This window comes from Rhincodon typus, chromosome 28 (assembly GCF_021869965.1).
Source record: "Rhincodon typus isolate 14 chromosome 28, sRhiTyp1.1, whole genome shotgun sequence".
Taxonomy (NCBI): domain Eukaryota; kingdom Metazoa; phylum Chordata; class Chondrichthyes; order Orectolobiformes; family Rhincodontidae; genus Rhincodon; species Rhincodon typus.
Window position 1 is genome coordinate 39,531,464 of NC_063359.1, and position 12,650 is coordinate 39,544,113.

At 42.4% G+C, this 12,650-nt stretch overlaps 1 protein-coding gene across 2 annotated transcripts in view; it reads left to right on the forward strand.

The window, feature by feature from the left end:
- zer1 (zyg-11 related, cell cycle regulator) overlaps window positions 1-12,561 on the forward strand; it is a 27,098-nt gene extending 14,537 nt beyond the window's left edge. Inside the window, exons 9-15 of one of the 2 annotated variants that reach the window (XM_048613758.1) lie at window positions 2,419-2,460; window positions 4,098-4,217; window positions 4,474-4,589; window positions 7,760-7,948; window positions 8,204-8,301; window positions 10,805-10,907; window positions 11,911-12,561. In XM_048613758.1, the coding sequence (XP_048469715.1) occupies window positions 2,419-2,460; window positions 4,098-4,217; window positions 4,474-4,589; window positions 7,760-7,948; window positions 8,204-8,301; window positions 10,805-10,907; window positions 11,911-11,968 (726 nt within the window). In that variant the 3' untranslated portion in view covers window positions 11,969-12,561. Of the gene's footprint in view, window positions 1-2,418; window positions 2,461-4,097; window positions 4,218-4,473; window positions 4,590-7,759; window positions 7,949-8,203; window positions 8,302-10,804; window positions 10,979-11,910 lie in introns of both variants that reach the window. The other variant, XM_048613759.1, reaches the window with a different exon arrangement.
- The last annotated feature ends 89 nt before the right edge of the window (window positions 12,562-12,650 follow it).

Below are 12,650 nucleotides of genomic sequence, written 5' to 3' on the forward strand. Positions count from 1 at the left end.
CCTCATCCCGCCCCCTTGACCTGTCCGTCCTCCCTGGACTGACCTATCTCCTCCCTACCTCCCCACCTACACTCACCTTTACTGGCTCCATCCCCACCTCTTTGACCTGTCTGTCTCCTCTCCACCTATCTTCTCCTCTATCCATCTTCTATCCGCCTCCCCCTCTCTCCCTATTTATTTCAGAACCCCGTTCCGCTCCCCGATTTCTGAAGAAGGGTCTAGACCCGAAACGTCAGCTTTCCTGCTCCTCTGATGCTGCTTGGCCTGCTGTGTTCATCCAGCTCTACATCTTGTTATCTCAGATCTTCCTACAGGTCACTTCTCATTTGCCTCTTGTTGGAACTTACTTAATATTGCTAACAGTTGGGGGAGGTATTGGCATACTGGTAATGTCACTGGTCTGGAATCCAAAGGCTGATATTCTAGGGACATGGGTTTAAATCTTTTATGGGATTCAGTATCCATGGAAAAACATGAAATTAAAAAGCTACCCTAATGATGACTGTGTAACTACTGTTGATTCTCATTTAAAAACCCATTTAATGAATATCCTTTAAGGAACGAAGTTGTCTATCCTTACCTGATCTGGCTTACATGTGACTTCAGACCCATAGTAATATGTTTGACTCTCAACTGTCCTCAGTGCAATTAGGGATGGGCAATAAATGTGGCTTAGCCAGTGGCACCCGCATGCCATAACAAATCTATTTTTAAAAAGTGCTCGATGGCCCTAATGCAGAGGGCAAATGTGGATGGCTGCGTTGGTCTGTTCTCACCTCTCTTTTTGGATGTTTGATGTTTTGAAATAGCCAAGAACATCAGTAGATATTCCTCATATCTCATTCATTAAGGATCAACCTGCTTACAAGTAGCTTTTCATCATTTTCTCCAGTCAGTCTTTCAGCCTGAAACTGGTTGAGCAGTAATTTTACAGCTCCCAGTGGTCAGATTTGTTGAATGATTGGGAAGGGGGTGGTGGCAGGTGTTGGTATACGCATAGTAGGTTTTATTGTAGAATTTCTGCAGGCCTGATGTCGGTGGTGGGGAAGCTGTTGGAGAAGATACTGAGAGACAGGATTTATTCACATTTGGAAGTGAATGGACTTATTAGTGCCAGGCAGCATGGGTTTGTGTGGAGAGGGTCATGTCTCACTAACTTGATTGCGTTTTTTGAGGAGGTGACAAGAATGACTGATGAGGGAAGGGCAGTGGATGTTGTTTACATGGACGTCAGTAAGACATTTGATAAGGTACCTCATGGCAGGCTGGTACAAAAGGTAGAGACTCATGGGATCTGGGGTGTGCTGGCTAGATGGAGACAGAACTGGTTTGATCATAGAAACAGAGAATACTGGTAGAAGGGTGCTTTTCGGAATGGAGATCAGTAACTAGTGGTGTTCCACAGGGATTGGAGTTGGGACCTTTGTTGTTTGTAATATGACACCAAAATTAGCGGGAGTTGCAGATAGTGAAGAGGATTGCCAGAGGACACATGGGATATAGATAGATCACAGAGAAATGGCAGATGGACTTTAACCTGGACAAATAGAGGTGGTTCATTTTGGAAAATCAAATTCTGGTATGAATTATACAATAATTAGCAGAACCCTTCAGAGCACTGACATACAGAGGGATCTGGGTGTACAGGTCCACAGATCCCTGAAAGTGGCAACACAGATGGACAAGGTGGTCAAGAAGGCATACTGCATGCTCGTCTTCATTGACCGAAGCATTGAATATAAAAATTAGCAAATTACATTACAGCTGTATAAAACTTTAGTTAGGCCACATTTGGAATATTGCATGCAGTTCTGGTTGCCACACTACCAGAATGACATGGATGATTTGGAGAGGGTGCAGAGAAGGTTTACCAGGATGTTGCCTGGTCTGGAAGGTTTTAGGTATGAGGAGAGGTTGGATAAACTCAGATTGTTTTCACTGGAAAGATGGAGGCTGAGGGGCCAGATAGAGATCTACAAAATTATGAGAAGCGTAGAAAGAGTGTATGGTCAGAGGTGTTTTCCCAGGGTGGAAAGGTCATGAGGATACAGGTTCAAGGTGAGAGGGGGAAGGTTTAGGGGGGATGTGTGGGGAAAATGTTTCACACAGAGGGTGGTGGGTGCCTGGAACACACTGCCAGTGAAGGTGGTGGAAGCATGCACGTTAGCAACATTTAAGGCGTATCTTGGTGACACACGAATGGGGGAGGCGAATGGCGGGTTAGAAACCACGTATGGGCAATAAGTAGAGGGTCTAAATAAGGATTAGTAATCGGCACAGGCTTGGTGGGCTGAAGGGCCTGCTCCTGTGCTGTATTGTATTGTATAATACCTGCTCCTCGGTGAAATGAGGTGGGCCTGCTTTCAAGAGATGACCTGACCTTTACTGCTAACCTGTTTAATCTGTATCTTCTTTCAGACAATGTTGAAGTTGATTCAGAAAAAATTGACAGACAAAGTGGTAAGTTAAAGGAAAGAAGAACCTGCCTTTATGTAGTGCCTTTTTTGAAGCACTTCACTGTTAATAAAACATTCATAAAACATTAAAATAGCCAATGCTGTAAAGTAGGAAATACAGACATCGATTTGCACGCAGCAAGGTCACACCAACATATTACTCCCAGGATCAGTATTGGATGGAACACTGGAGGGAAGCCCGCTTGTGTTCTTTGCAGTTATGCCCATAGAATTTTTAATGTCAATTTTGTTTTATAGTGTCACCTGAAAAAATTACCTCCTACAATGCAGCACTCCTCAATACCTTATTGAAATGTCAGTCTAGATTTTGTGCTTTGTATCTGGAGTAGGGTTTGAACCCACAACCATCTGACTGGCAGGCCAGAGAGTGTTATTCCCTGACTGATGGCTGAAAGTTGTGTTTCCTTTCCCCACCATGTTCCCACCTTCTCTCTTGAAGATGCTGTCAATTAACCTGGAATTCTGTGTGTGGCGCCACTCCTTTGTTATCTTGCATCCAAGAGGCTTTACTTCAGCTAAGAGCCCAGCAATTGTGTGTGGGCAGCTTATTCAGTGCCGAGCACATGGTTAATACACCATTGAGCTCAGCTGGAAGCCAGGCAGCCTGTAGGCTGCAGGTTCATTGCTCAGATTGTACAGTTCCAACTGATCTGAGCCAGTTAGAGACAAATAAACTGCAGATGCTGGAATCCAAGGTAGACAAACAGGAGGTGGAAGAACACAGCAAGCCAGGCAGTACCTGGAGGAAAGGAGCAGTCAACGTTTCAGGTATTACCCCTCTTCGGATGGATTGGAGTCGTTGTTGGGGAGCGTGGCGTGATCTAAGGAGTGACGAAGGGAAAGGTCCTTGTGGAAGGCAGAGAGGAGTGGGGAGTGGAAGATGTTCCAGGTGGTGGGATCTAATTGGAGTTGTCCTGAAGAAGCATAATATCCGAAACGTTGACTGCTGCTTTCCCCCAGATGCTGCCTGGCTTGCTGTGTTCTTCCAGCCTCCTGTTTGATCTGAGCCAGTGCCCAGTAGTTCGAGTAACGCAGTTGACCTCCAAAAGCTGGTGGGGAGCAGCATCTCTGCTCCTGACTCCCACTGAAAAGTGCTCATCGATGGGCCAAAATTGTGTGAAGACAAGGTGGAGCTCAATTATACTCCATTCTCAGCAGTAAACACATACTGCCCGGGGTGGCACTCATTCACAAATTCAAGAGACAGTGGGGCCAAAATGATTGTTTCCAATAGGTTTTTCTGTGAATTTACTACTTTCACCTCCCAAGTCCAGGACTCAAATCATAAGTAATCTGTTTGTTCTTATCTCAGAACTAAAATGCTAGAAATTCTCATTATGTCTGGTAGCATCCATACAGAGAGAATCAGGGTTAATGTTTCAACAGTGACTCTAATGCAAGATCATCAGCCTGGAATGTTAACTTTATTTCTGTCTCCATAGATGCTACCTAACATGCATATTGTTTCCAGTATCCTGTGTTCTTTTTGAAGATTTAACAGTATCAAGTACTTTGAGTATTTTGCTTTCATTCCTGCTTTAGATCAGCATCAGTGTGCTAGAGCTTGATTGAGAAACATTTATATCATATTCCCTGTCCCTTCTTTCTTTCTTTGGGCAGTGTGACCAGGTTATGGAGTTTTCATGGAGTGCACTATGGAATATTACTGACGAAACTCCTGATAACTGTGAAATGTTTCTGAACTGCAATGGAATGAAGCTGTTTCTGGAATGTTTGAATGTAAGTTTCTTCCTGGAGAATGTGACCCTGCGTTTACATGTACAAATGCATTCAGAGCATGAAAAGAATTAATCGTTGTCTCTCTGTTTTGTCCTGGCCACTGCAATGGTTGGTGCAGGATATGATAGCACAGCTATGGGGACCCAGATGTGATTGGCTGGAGGATCCCAGATATGATTAGCTGTGAGACCCTGTACTTTGCATACTGTTTTTCAATTTGCTTCTATAAAGTTTTTAAATCTTCCTTTAATTCCAGGAGTTCCAAGGAAAACAAGAATTACACAGGAACATGCTGGGACTGCTGGGAAATGTCGCTGAGGTCAAACATCTTCGACCGCATCTGATGACAACACAATTCATCAGTGTCTTCAGGTTAGTATCTTTAAAGTCCATTTTGAAACAATCTAGAACAAGAACAAAGATTAGTACAGCACAGGAACAGGCCCTACAGCCTACCAAACCTGCGCTGTCACATCACACCTTCATAAACTAAAACCTTTTTGCCTCCACACGGTCCATATCCCTCTATTCCCTACCCATTCATATATTTGTCAAGAGGCCCCTCAAACATTGCTATTGTGTCTTACCTGTAGTTTACCTGTCAGGGTACAAAAAGTTATATAATGATTTGGCTTCCATTCCACACGCCCCCTTACTCTGTTCCAATCACTGTTTATGCTGTAGTCAGATTATCATCAAACTGTGGATTTTATTATATTGCATCCAATTATGTTATAGACATTTTCAACTTCTTCACCTCTGCACATTCTGTACATCAGTCCCCACGCAAGGAGATTCTTGACTATCCAATTAGATCCGCTTTTGTATATAATAAAATCAGACTGCTGGAAATCAGGAATTAAAACAAAATGGTGGAAGTGGGCTGTAGGGTATGGTAGCACAGTGGTTAGCTTACTAGTCTAGTAATCTAAAGGTTTGGGCTAATGATCTGGAGACATAAGTTCAAATCTCACCATGACCACTGAGGAATTTAAGGAGTTGGCCATTCAAGACACGGTTGAGGAGAACTTTATTTTTCTCGCAGATTCCTGGGTTTTTGGTACTCTCCTCCTCAAAAGTCAATGGAAGCAGAATCCTTTAATATTTTTAGGACAATGGATGATAGATTCTTGATAGACAAGGGAGTAATGGGTCATTAGGCGTAGGCAGGGATGAGGAGTAATCAGATCAGCCATGATCTTGTTGAAGGATGGAGCAGACTCAACAGGTCAAGTCCCTTCTTCTGTTCTTATTTCATATGTTTGAATATTTATATGTTTATATTATTTGAATTTTTACATATAAATATAAAAGCTCAGCAGCTCAGGCAGCAAAGGGAGAAAGTGGGGTAAGGCCAGTATTTTAGTGTAAATAAGGGCCGCCATGTGGGCTTGAAAGTTGAGCTAGCTGAAGTTACAGATGATACAAAGTTAGATACAAAAGTACACTGTGAAGGGGACATAAACAGGTTGCGGATGGATATAGATAGGTTGAATGAGCTGTCAAAAATTTGGCAGGTAGAAAATATAGTTGGAAAACATGAAATTGTTCATATTGGCAGGAAGAATAAAAACGCAGACGGTTGGTTCCTCTGCCATACATAATAACATCAAAGTACTGCAGATGCTGGAAATCTGAAATAAAAACAGAAAGTACTGTCCAGGAGAACAGCTGGAGAAATCTGCGGTGCAGAGGGATCTAGGTTTTCTCATGTGTGAGTCCGGTTATTCAATTAATTAAGAAAGCTAATGGAATGTAATCCTTATTATAAGAAGGTAGATTACCTGGTCATCACATTGCTGTGTGTGGGAGCATATTATGCCATGTTTATAAGTACTACAACAGTGACTACACTTCAACAGCACTTTAGAATACCCTGATGTTGTCAAAAATGCTATAGATAGGTAAGCAAATAATTAAAAAGGCTAGTGGAATGCTATCCATTATTTTAAGGGGAACTGAACATAAAAGGAAGATTATGCTTCAGTTATACAGAGCATTGGTGAGACCAAATCTTGAATTGTGTGTGCAGTTTTTATTTAGGTCTCCTTATTTAAGGGAAGCTGTAAATGACTTGGAGGTGGTCCAGAGGAGGTTTTCTAAATTGACACCTGGAATGAATGGGTTGTTTTATGAAGAAATGTTGGACAGACTATTTCCACTGGAGTTCAGAAGAGTGAGGAATGATTTGGTCAGAGCATACAAGATGGTTTTTATATATTAGACAAGGAAAAGATATTTCCTGTTGTGGGCGGGTCCAGATTTAGAAGCACTGTTTAAAAATGAAGTTTCATCCTTTTGGGACAGAGATTAAGGGAATTTTTTTCTTCTGAGGGTTGTGTGACTTTGGAACTCTATCTCAGAAAGTGGTAGAGATGTAGCATTAAATATTTTATTCTTGTTGGGGAAGCAAATCAAAGGTTATCAAGAGTAGATGGGAAAGTGGAATTTGAAATACAAATAGGTCAGCCATGATCTTGTTGAATGGTGCCGCATGCTTGAGGGGCCAAACTCCTAATTCATATCTGCAGAGACAGAAAAGAAGTTAATATTTCAAGTTCAAAATGACTGCTGGGAAGAAGATCACAGTGATTTGAAACATCAGCTGTTTCTTTTTCCACAGATGCTGCCAGACCTGCTGAGTTTTTGCCATGGTTTTTGTTTTTATTTAGTTCCTGTTTCCCCTTAGACCTGAAGGTTTTCCCATTCAAATATTTAGTCAATTCCCTTTAAAAGATACTAATGACTTTGCGACCATAACCCTTCAAGGAAGCACATTCAGACCATAACAACGCACTGCATAAACAAATTCTCTTCTCCCCCTGTTCTGCCTTCTCTTTAATTCTGCTGCTTACTGACTCTCCCACCAGTTTTCCCTCATTAGTTCTATCAACATCTTTCATAAGTTTTAACTCCTCTATTAAATCTTTACTTCTCCGCTGTAAGGAGAACAACCCTGAACAGTACAGTTGCTTCGAGTGATATACATTCAAATTCATCTTTGGCGTGAGAGGTGTTGGGATTGGCACTTCCCACAACCAGTTGGCATGTTCCTGAATCTGGTATCATAAGCTCAGTAGATATTGTTAGGAGTGGGCCTTGCCCTACCCACTCACTACTGCAGTGATGTAAACTGCTCTGACCCTTTGCCCTGGGTTATCTCTTTATGTAAATAGCCTGATTTTATAAAATAAGCAAAGTGATTATCGCCCTACACTTTTTCTGTGTTTTGTAAGCAGTCAAGAGAGGAATTTACTCTCCCAATTTATACTCTGCCTCATTTGACTTCCCATTGCCAATCTAATTCCATCTGTTAGCTGCTGGATGGGTTAAGTGCCTTGCTCTGCAACATTTCCTTCCATTATAAAATATAGTAAAAATGCCCTCTCTTACATTTGACCACGAATCTACAAAGGTCATCTCTTTTGACTATATTCTGCAATTATTATGAAGAAATGTGTCCCAATTTATAGTGGAAAGGTCTCCATTCTCATACCAACCCCACCTCACACCTCATTTTTACCCCTTTATTTTCATTGCAGCCGTCTCTTAGAAAGTAATGCAGATGGGATTGAGGTGTCATATAATGCGTGTGGAGTTCTGTCTCACATCATATTCGATGGAGATGAGGCCTGGACCATCACAGAACCACAGCGTGTGGAAGTAATGGATCGAATGTGGCGAGCAATCTCCAGCTGGGATGAGAATTCAAGAAGAAACATTAACTACAGGTGGGAACTGGCAGAATGTTCTGTCACATGAGAGGTTTAGTTTGGGCCTTGAATAGATTTGGCCAGTGGTGGGGAGATTATCCAGGGCTGGTGGGGAGAATAGGCCAGTGGAGGGGGTGTGATTCGTCCAGTGGCGAGGGCATGTCTTTCCAGGTGGATGGGACATCCCAAATCCAGTGGAGGGGTGTTTGGGCAGGATAGAGTATTCTGAACTCTGAGGACAGTTGTGAGCTGCAGATTCCTTCCTCCTTGCAGGTCTTTTGAGCCAATTCTACGCCTTCTCCCTCAGCAAGTGGCTCCAGTCAGCCAGCATTGGGCAACATGGGCTCTGTTTAACCTTACGTCTGTTTATCGTAAGTACTGGATAGTGATGTACCTTTTAATCTGTAACATTGAGTGTATAGTCATGGCAAGTAGAGGACAGATTGATCAAGCAACATACAGGCCAAGCCTGTCAATGCCTGTGTGTTTCTGTGACTGACAGGGCAGCACATCAATCTGCTCACCCCACCCAATTATACCAGTTTTTAGCCCAATCATGGCCTGCAAAGTTTGCCATTTCAATTTTCTTTATTCCCTCCCAGCCCTTTCAACCCCTATCACTTCACAAGTGTCTAACAGTTTTCCTGGGGCTAATTGAGTGTTCAGGAGTCCTATGACCATGGAAGATCCCAGATTCAGTGCCTGTACTGGGGCTGAATTGGCTCTGTCTTTAGTCCAGGTTGTGTTAAGGACTCTATAATTAGCATCAGTACCTTTAGGCTGGGTAAGGATGGAAACAATCAGCCATGATTCCAACTCCTGACCCTGCTGGAAAACTAGACAGCTATTCACTTTCACTGATTACAGTTTTTTTCACAGAATTCATATTTTCAAACTCTCAGTCTTGGTTGGATTTAAACTTGCATTTTCTGCACCTTAATTACAGGCCTGGAGATTACTGATGCAGGAACATCACTTCAAACAGCATTAATTCTCATTTTTGCTTTTGGAAACTCTGTGACCTCCTCACCCCACCTCACAATCTTTTCAACTTTCTCTGGCCCTACTGCCGTAATATCACTAAAATTGTCCAATTATGGTCTCTCCCACATCCTCCCACATTGGCAGCGATGCCTTTACCTGCCTGGACCCTACATTCTGAAATTTCCTTTCTCACTAAAATTCTCTGAAAAACCTTTTAACCCTAACTCTTTGATCAAACGTTGGGTCAACTCTCCCAACATCTCACGGGCTCAGTGTGAAATTTTGACTGATTTATGCTCCTCTGAACCAATAAGGAACATTTTGCCTTGTTAAAAGCACAAAATAAATGCAAGTTGTTGTTTATGAGTTCACCACATAGTCTGAACATCTGTCCCACAAGCTATAAAAGCAAAATACTGCAAATGCTGGAAATCTGAAACAAACACAGAGAATGTTGGAGAAACTCAGCAGGTCTGGCAGCATCTGTGGAGAGATGGAGTTAACATTTTGATTTCTGTATGTCTGTGTGAAAAGTTCTGAAGGGGAGTCATAGTGAAATTGAAATATTAACTCTGTTTTTCTCTCCACTGATGCTACTAGACCTACTGAGTTTCTCCTGCCATTTGGTGTTTTTCACTCAACCTAGACCAGGTTTGGGTGGCAGAATCCCTACTCTGAAAGGCATTCATAGAATGAGACGGCACTGAAAGAGGCCACTCGGCCCATTGTGTCTGTGCTTGCATTCATGAATTAATTGGGTTTTCATGACAGTTATGTAACTTCTAACCTCCTGGATCATGTGCTGTGCACTACAACCACCAGCACTAGACTATGCTATGCTGGGGAATTTCAGTCTAAGTTTTGGCCAAAATGACATGGAAACATAGAAGATAGGAGCAGGATGAGGTCATTTGGTCCTTCAAACCTGGTCTGCCATTCTTCACAATCATGGCTGATTGTCCAACTCAGTAGCCTAATCCTGCCTTCTCCCCATAACCTTTGATCCCATTCACCCCAAGTGCTATATCTAGTTGCCTCTTGAATACATTCAATGTTTTGGCATCAACTACTTCCTGTGGTAATGAATTCCACAGGCTCACCACTCTTTGGATGAAGTGTCTCCTCATCTCTGTCCTAAATTATCTACCCTGAATCCTCATACTGTGACCCCTGGTTCTCGATACATCTGTCATCGGGAACATCCTCCTTGCATCTACCCTATCCAGTCTTGTTAGAATTTTATAAGCCTCTATGAGAATCCCCCCTCATTTGTCTAAACTCTAGCGAAAACAATCCCAACCTAGTCAATCTCTCCTCATACATCAGACCCCGCCATTCCCAGAATCAGCCTGGTAAACCTTCGCTGCACTCCCTCAAGAGCAAGAGCATCCTTCCTCAGAAAAGGAGACCTAAACTGCACACAGTATTCCAGGTGTGGTCTCACCAAGGCCCTGTATAACTGCAACAACACATCCTTGCTCCTGTACTCGAAACCTCTCACAACAAAGACCAACATGCCATTTGCCTTCCTTACCGCCTGCTGCACCTGCATGCTTACCTTCAGCGACTGGTGCACAAGGTCAGGTCCCACTGCACACTCCCACTCTCCCAATTTACAGCCATTCAGGTAGATACAAACATTGACACAGTGGATTAGAACACCTCCTTCTGTGCTGTACAGCTTCTGTGTTTCAACAATATATGTCCCAGTGAGGAAGAGAAGAAAATATTTCACTACACATTGTTGAATTTCAAGCGTCTGGTTTGCAGAATGAATGAAATTGTGGATGGGGGGGATACTGTTGCATTGTAAAGATCAATGCTGCGTGAAGTGTTGCTTCTGAGCTGAAGCGATTTGTGAACCTGCTATTTAACGGTTTAAATCCTTAGCTGAGAAATACTGTCCATTGCTGATCAAAGAGAATGGAATTGAACTGCTGAAGGGAGTGATTGAGAGTGATGCAGCTAGACCGGAGACCAAAGCGATGGCAAGGTACATGAAGAACTTTCACACATGACTGTGTATACGTGATGAAAACGGAAAGTGCTGGAGAAATGAAGCAGGTCTGACAGTGTTTGCGCAGAGAGAAATTGTTTATGTATCAAGTACAGTATAACTCTTCTTCTAAACTGTATACATGTTCCATTTAGGAAACATTAAGCCAAATGTAAGACAAATGTGGTTCAGTTCAGCCTCTTAACTTCTAGTGCTTGGGTTTCAATCCAAACCTGATTCACAAGATCCCTGGGATCCAACTCAAATGAGTTTGAGTCGCATCCACCCAATTGCGAGACGATGTTCATAAAATTGTCTCCAAGTCAACAGTTTATTTTACACTAGGAATCAGTTGAAGCTGCATCTGGAGCAGCCTCCCTAGAAATCCCACCTTTGCTGACGAGGCAATACTGTTCAGTTTGTGTTTAATGTTTCATCAATCATTAACGTAAATGATTGGGTTTACTGGTCATTTGAATTTGGAAATGGGCTGCACTTATTTCTGTTTACCCGTTATCAGATGAAACCTAAATCCGAACACCCAAATGTGTGAGCCTTATCAGTTTGAGTTATCTGCAGATTGATGGGCTCAAGGATTTTCAATTTAAAGGTGTGCACCACCTCATGCCCCCAGTCAATAGCTCCATCGTGTGTACCTGTTCGGTCCTAATAATAAAAGATGGGATACCATTGGATTAGATAATTGGTGAGAAGAAAGGAAAAGTTGCCTATGTGTCAGGGGACCTCTTGTAAGGTTGAATCAGCAGAAACTGGTTCCTGGGTGTGTGTGGGGCCTGTCTGTGTCAGACTGATTAATGCTCTCTCAGCTCACTGTAGATAGAGGGGATCTAAAATTCCCTTTGAGTTCAGATTTCAACATGTTTGCCAAACATTATTCAGCCTTTTATATACCTACAGAACACAAAAAAAAATGAATGCACAGTGGACACTGTTTGCGAAACAGTTTTAAGCCAAGCATTATTTCTGCTTCTTCCAACAGCGAGGTCATCTGTTTCTGCGAGATTTTTAAAGAGGAGCGGATGGACACATCCAGATAAAGGCTGAGGACAAGTTGTCACTTACCCTCACTACTTCCTGTCATGCGTGGCATCTGTGTAAATACTGAGGAATCTTCTGTTCAGCTAGACAACAATGCATCAGATGCATTGGAGGGAGGAGCCTCTGTGCAAGACACACTGTTTCAGATGACACGCAGGGGGAAACGTTCGGTGTTGCACAAGAAAATGTTAATTCACATCATTTTTATTGAATGAGACATTAGCGTTTTCTCTCTCGCTCTTTTTTTCCTCTTTACTCCTCTGTCCCTCATTCTCCATGATACTTTTCCTCCCTCCATACTTTCTCAAATCTCTTTCTCCTTCTTTCACTTTCCCTACCTTGCGTTTTATCACACTATGTGGTGTTCTCACCACCTCTGTTATTGTTCCAATATTTTTTTTCTTTCTCTCTCTATACTATTTACGATCTCCTTCCCATCTTCTTATCTCTCTGTAAATTGTGCTTCCATGGTTTGTCTTGAATTTTTTTGATTGTGAAACCCCTCGGGCTGTGCCAGTTACTCAAATGTCAACGGTTATAAACTTTTAGGGAAAAAACCAAACAGAATAATTAATAAATGATTTGTTGTTGAGGCAACTGTTACTTACTGGGGATGGGGGTTGTTGGTAATTCATTTTTGCTGCGCTGTTGGTGATACGATAACAAGTCCAGTGACGTGGT